We start from the raw sequence: 6178 nt of genomic DNA, 5'->3' as shown, positions 1-6178 counted from the left end.
GCACTTCCAGCGTGGCCAGAGCGGACGCGGAGGCCGAGGAGGCGCCGAGAGCGAGCGAGGGCTGCTGGCACGTTGTCACTTCTCAGTAGCCTATGAGAGAAAGGGCCAGAAAGCAAAAACAAAATCAAGAGAAGGATAAGGGGCAGCTGCCCCACTGCCACACCACAGGTATCAATTTTTAAAAACAATCTGGAAAAGTGTTTTCCCATATGAAAATCATTGGTGTAATCGATTCTATTACGTTCGTCCGAGTAACGGCTAGCCCAGTACTTCATGAAAAGTGTCATCTCAGTTTTTCTCCTAACCCTCTACGCTTCTGGAAAAGTGTTACTTTGTACCACTACATTAGTCAGAAACACACACCGCCTTGTACTTGCATAACTGTTACAATGCTCTGCTTTCCTGCAAAATTAAAATAGCTGGGGACCAAACAGGCACTTAAACCCGTAAAATCTAATAGAAAGCCCCTGCTTTACCGCCTTTGCGCAATCCGGACTCTCGGGCCACGCCTGGGGCGGAAGAGGCGGGGAGAGAGAGGGAGAGAGAGACAGACTCCACTGTGCGTCATGTACCAGCGCCGGAAGTTGGTCTCGACACCTAGACGAGAGGGTTGTATTTGGAAACGCGGAGTGAGAAGTTTTTCCGTGCTGTGTAAGTAGCGAATTGGCGGATTGGGGTTTGTGGTGGATATTTGGGCCAAAACTGGAAAGACACTTGGGGTAAAAACGTCCGGTATGGGGGTAGAGTTGAGAGTGCCTGGGGATACAGTCCATGCTATCGTTCTTTTCCCTATTTTCTTTTAGTTTAGATGTTTAGCCAATAGGAGTTATTTCATTGTTCTTCCCTTCGGTTAGCCTGTTCCCCTGTTGAGGGATATAATTGTTTTTGGCTAACTTCTACTAGAGTTTGGGAAAAATAGAACTTGTGTTAAACGAAGACGCGAACTTTACAGTCAGATCTGTATCCCTTTGACTTTTAGTAGCTGAGTGATCCTGCGGAAATTAACGTGTCTAAGTATCGGTTGCTTCATCTATAAGATAAGAGTAATGTCTCCGAACATTGTTACGAAGATTATAATGGCCTATCATATATGGAGTAGTTATTATGTCCAGTTTCGGGTAAACGCTCAATACTTGTGTGTATGCGTTTCGTGCTTGAGACCTATAGGATTTGGGGGCAAGGAACAGATTAGGAATTGGGATCTTTTTAGCTTTTCCTGAGAAAAATGGGCCCAGATGGACTTGTGAGAAGCCGTTTTGAGATATTCAGTATTTGAGTCTGTGATTTCAGGGGCTAACAATGGACACCCAGAAGGACGTTCAACCTCCAAAGCAGCAACCAATGATATATATCTGTGGAGGTAAGAGTAACACTTACATAAAGTAAGAATATTTTATTTAAGTTTTTTTTGAAATTGTTACATTTATTCTTTGCTTAAATGAGTTACTGGTCTTCAAAGTTATGCAGTAGAACACTTAGCAACCATAAAAAAAAATCTCCTTGAGGTCAGTAGACCTGGGTTCATCCTTGGTCTTCCGTTTACTAACAGAAAAAAACAAAACTCGTTGCGATTTCATTCTCTCTCCTGGAAATATGCATGGCCTACAACCCTTTTCTTTCCTACCTAATACATTTAATAATAGCAGCACACCCTTGAGATTGAGTATATTTTAGTGTTTTGAATTGCCTTAGGTGAAAAATATAGTTAAGATAATTTGTAATATTTTCCTTTTAGGCATTGAGTAAATTTTTTTTTTTTTTTAATTCTAGAATGTCACACAGAAAATGAAATAAAATCTAGGGATCCAATCAGATGCAGAGAGTGTGGATACAGAATAATGTACAAGAAAAGGACTAAAAGATGTATCCTATTAACTGTGCTTTCTAAATATGAGGTAGGAGGAAATGAGTAATGCTGGGGTTGATAAAGATGAATGATAGGGATACATTCTGAGAATTGTGTCCTTAAGCAATTTCATCATTCCTACAGAAACCTAGACCGTATATCCTACTATACATACACATCTAGGCTATATGGTATAGCTTATTGCTGCTAGGCTACACACCTGTACAGCGTGTTATTGTACTGAATACTGTAGACAGTGGTAATACAGTGTTTTTGTATATCTGAACATAGAAAAGGTACAGCAAAAATGTAGTATCATCTTATGTGACCACTGTTTATATGTGATCCATCTTTGACCAAAACGTCATTATGGATGCATGACTACATTTGTATAAGTATTCATTCTTGAGCTTGATTTTATGGACAAGCTAAAGTTCACAAGGAGAAATACAAATATTGTGTATACTACCTAATGGAAAAAGTTGAGCATACGAATTGTTCAAACATTGAGAGTAGGCCAAGCATGGTGGCTCACACCTATAATCCTAGCACTTTGGGAGGCTACAGAAGTTCAAGACCAGCCTGGGCAACATAGTGTGACCCCATGTAGAAAAAGAAAATACTGAGTAAATTGTTATAACTAACACATTTTTTTTTTAAATAGACAGATTATCACCTTTAACATTGCTTTAGTGTTTTTTTTTGAGACGGAGTCTCACTCTGTCGCCCAGGCTGGAGTACAGTGGTGCAATCTCGGCTCACTGCAAGCTCTGCCTCCCGGGTTCACGCCATTCTCCTGCCTCAGCCTCCCGAGTAGCTGGGGCTACAGGTGTCCGCCACCATGCCTGGCTAATTTTTTGTATTTTTTAGTAAAGATGGGGTTTCACCATGTTAGCCAGGATGGTCTCCATCTCCAGACCTCATGATCTGCCTACTTCGGCCTCCCAAAGTGCTGGGATTACAGGCATGAGCCACGGGCCTGGCCTGCTTTAGTGTTTTTTGATACATTTTATGGAAAAGGTGGTGATAAAAATTGAAAGTGTTTTTAGTTTATTTAAAAACCAGTTGTCACAGTAAATAGTGAATTCCATTCTTTTTTGTATTTTAAGTTAAATAACAAACCAGCTTATTGCAAAGAGAAAGTGACTGAAATATTCAGTTTTAATAATGTTTAAGTACCGTTTTTGTCCTTAACTCAAATTAATACAGTGGTTGTTTTTGATGCTCGATGAAACCTGGGAATTCAGAGGAGTGTCTTCACTTATACTTGGATTTGCTCTCTTAACGTTTCTGATTGTTGTATAGCTTTCGATTTTGCATACAGTAGTTCTCCCTTATCTTTGGGGGATACATTCCAAGGCCCCCAGTGAACTCCTGAAACCTCAGATAGTACCAAACCTTTATACACTGTTTTTTCTATATATACTATGATATATATATGAGATATATATATGATAAAGTATAATGTATAAATTAAGCATAGCAAGAGATTAATAATGTAATAGGACAATGATAACATACTGTAATAAAAGTTATGTGAATGTGGTTAGTGTCTCTTGTTCTCAAAATATCTTCTTTTACAGTACTCACCTATTTTAGAATGTGATTGACTACAGGTAACTGAAACCACAGAAAGGGAAACTTTGGATGAGGGGGGCACTACTGTACTTAGGAATACAACTATATATACATATGATTTTATTTTTAAGACCATATTATATTTGGGTATCTACTAGTATTTTGTATAAAGCAACTTTTTGTTCCATTACATTACTTTTTGTTTTATTGTATATGTAATCTGACACACAAAGGGTAAAGTTGCTTCCCCAAACCACACTTTTAATCAAAACCTAGAATCATCTGCATTCCTTGTTAAAAATGCAGGTTTCTAGAACCCTCTGAAGTTCTGATTAAATAAATTTATTGGAAGCCACTCTCCTGTGTCACTGTGTCATTTGATATGGAGTATACCATTTTGTTTGTCAATGCGCATACATCATCTTGAGTTCAGTTTTTCATTTATTACTAGGTATAGGCCTCTCTGTATTTTCATATAATGTTTGACTCTCTTTTAAATTTCAGAATCATGAAGGGAAACTTTGTTTTCTGTAAGGCAAATTCAACCCCAAGCAAAGTGAATGAAGCAGGCTATTAAGCCAAGTGCAGTTTCCCAGGTGTAACCATGCATTAAGGTCAACAGTTCTACTTTTAGGATATAAAAAGAACAGGCAGTGACTCGGGAGGCTGAGATGGGAGGATCACATGAGCCCAAGAGTTTGAGGCTACAGTGAACCATAATCGTGCTGCTGCACTCCAGCCTGATGGACAGAGCAACACCCTGAGTCAAGGGCTGGGGAGGGGAGCATTGGTTTACACTGAATTATTGGATAAATGTTTAAGTCTTTAACCTTGATCTTTGGGATGTACAATTAATGGTCACACCTGTATGCTATTCTGTTCAAGGATTCCATGGTTGTGAAATGTCATGTTGGCCAGCCTGATGTGCATTTTAAAGATTAGATGTATTCCAACTTTATTATAGCTATGTCTGTCTTTGACATTCAAAATGTTGTCCATGATACTTTGTAAAAAAAAAAAAAAAAAACCTGTATTTTTACTACCATCTTCATATATTAAATTCTATAAATTTATTACATGCTATATGAAATACTGCCATGCTCAGATTTTTTTTTTTTTTTTTTAAGACAGTGTCTCCCTCTGTTGTGCAGACTGGAGTGCAGTGGCATGATCATAGCTTACTACAGCCTCCATCTCCCAGGGTTACACAATCCTCTCACCTCAGCTTCCTGAATAGCCGGCAAGCACACACCACCATGCTGGCTGATTCTTTTGATTTTTAGTAGAGATGAGGTCTCACTACATTGCCCAGGCTGGCAATGAAATTGAGGTTTCATAATTTTATAATTCTGCTATATTACTTCTTGAACTTTTTAGATATGGAGTCCCAATACATGGTATTTCTTTATGACAGTTCCCTAAACAGATAAACCCCAACTTATGGGATAATGTACTTCTCTTAACTCTTCTAATTTTAGACTAAGTCCTTTGCATATCAGTAGTTTAATTAAATATCGTTAATCTGGTTAACTGGACAGAAGAACTTAATGCAAAAAGTATTACAGTTTTGAACTCAGACTGCTTTCAGTCAGCCACTTACCTTTTTGTGCTCCCTTCATCTATTAACTAGAAATTTTACCTCTTACCTACCTAGACAGTTTCAAGGAAAAAACTGATACAAAATTGCTTTAAAAATATTCTTTTGAATAGTGCTCTGTCAATATGAAAATTAGTAAGTTTGAGCTTGATGTTAGCACATCACTTGGTACCCTATAAACTGCTTACTGACTGGACACACTGAAAAGCACATCCTTGTCCATGGGAAAAGTACTGAATGGAGATTTGTTCAAATTCAGCCCTGCCCCTCAATGACTGGCCAATTCACTTTATTTCTTTTAACTTCAGCTTCATTATCAAACTGAAAGAATTGTGATTATAAGTAATCTTAGGGAGTATAGAGATAAAGTGCTTTACGATAGCTATCTTAAGAGATTTGAATTATGAAAATTTCAAAAATGAAATCAGAAATGAAGCCAGGAGTGGTGGTTCACACTTGTAGTCCTAGCACTTTGGGAGGCCAAGGCGGGAAGATCGCTTGAGCTCAGGAGTTCAAGACCAGTCTGGCCAACATGGTGAAGCCCTGTCTCTACTAAAAATACAGAAATTACCTGGGTGTGATGGTACATGCCTGTAATTCCAGCTAATCGGGAGGCTGAGGCATGAAAATCGCTTGAACCCAGGAAGTGGAGGTTGCAGTGAGCCAAGATTGCACCACTGCACTCCAGCTTGGGCGACAAGTTGCCTCATCATACATAATACATGTCCTCACCCTTCCTTAGAATAAGTTCTGTGTAATACATTTAGGTGGAGTGGTTATTTGAACAAAGTGGACTGAAGAATGAGAAAGAACATTATTGAAACAGGGAAAACACTCCATGTAAAAGCCCTGGGGTGGAAAGTGAGCTTAATCTTGTTCCTACTTCAGAATGAGGCCCATGTGACTCCAACTTCATGACAGGAAGGATAATGGAAGGAGATGAAGTTCCAGAGATGGGCAGAGGCAGCTCACTTAGGGTGTTGTGATGCGAAGCCATTGGGACAGTAAGCAGGAGAGTGACCTGGTCTGATGTGAAGAATCACTAGGCTGTTGTGTGAGAATAGACTATATAGGACAGGTGGCAACAAAGAAACAACAGACCATCTGTAATAGTTAAAAGTTAGTGGTAATGGTGGTTGGGCCAGGGCTGTAGTTGT

The 6178-nt window shown here is 39.0% G+C and overlaps 1 protein-coding gene across 1 annotated transcript; it reads left to right on the top strand.

Moving 5' to 3' along the window:
* The first annotated feature begins 538 nt into the window (after positions 1 to 538).
* Positions 539 to 3781, top strand: POLR2K (polymerase (RNA) II (DNA directed) polypeptide K, 7.0kDa). The gene is made up of 4 exons (XM_011931680.1): positions 539 to 655; positions 1291 to 1360; positions 1771 to 1863; positions 3056 to 3781. The coding sequence occupies exons 2-4, from the start codon at positions 1300 to 1302 to the stop codon at positions 3076 to 3078; spliced, it is 177 nt and encodes a 58-aa protein (XP_011787070.1). The 5' UTR covers positions 539 to 655; positions 1291 to 1299; the 3' UTR covers positions 3079 to 3781.
* The last annotated feature ends 2397 nt before the right edge of the window (positions 3782 to 6178 follow it).

This window comes from Colobus angolensis, unplaced genomic scaffold, assembly GCF_000951035.1.
Source record: "Colobus angolensis palliatus isolate OR3802 unplaced genomic scaffold, Cang.pa_1.0 Scaffold121, whole genome shotgun sequence".
NCBI classification, from domain to species: domain Eukaryota; kingdom Metazoa; phylum Chordata; class Mammalia; order Primates; family Cercopithecidae; genus Colobus; species Colobus angolensis.
This window is presented reverse-complemented; position numbering and strand designations above follow the sequence as displayed.

Excerpts from the sequence above, each read along its gene's own strand:
- POLR2K (XM_011931680.1), top strand. The coding sequence starts at position 1,300 with ATGGACACCCAGAAGGACGTTCAACCTCCAAAGCAGCAACCAATGATA. Across the intron at positions 1,361-1,770 it reads AATGATATATATCTGTGGAG|AATGTCACACAGAAAATGAA; the intron begins GTAAGAGTAACA and ends TTTTAATTCTAG. Across the intron at positions 1,864-3,055 it reads CAAGAAAAGGACTAAAAGAT|TGGTTGTTTTTGATGCTCGA; the intron begins GTATCCTATTAA and ends AAATTAATACAG.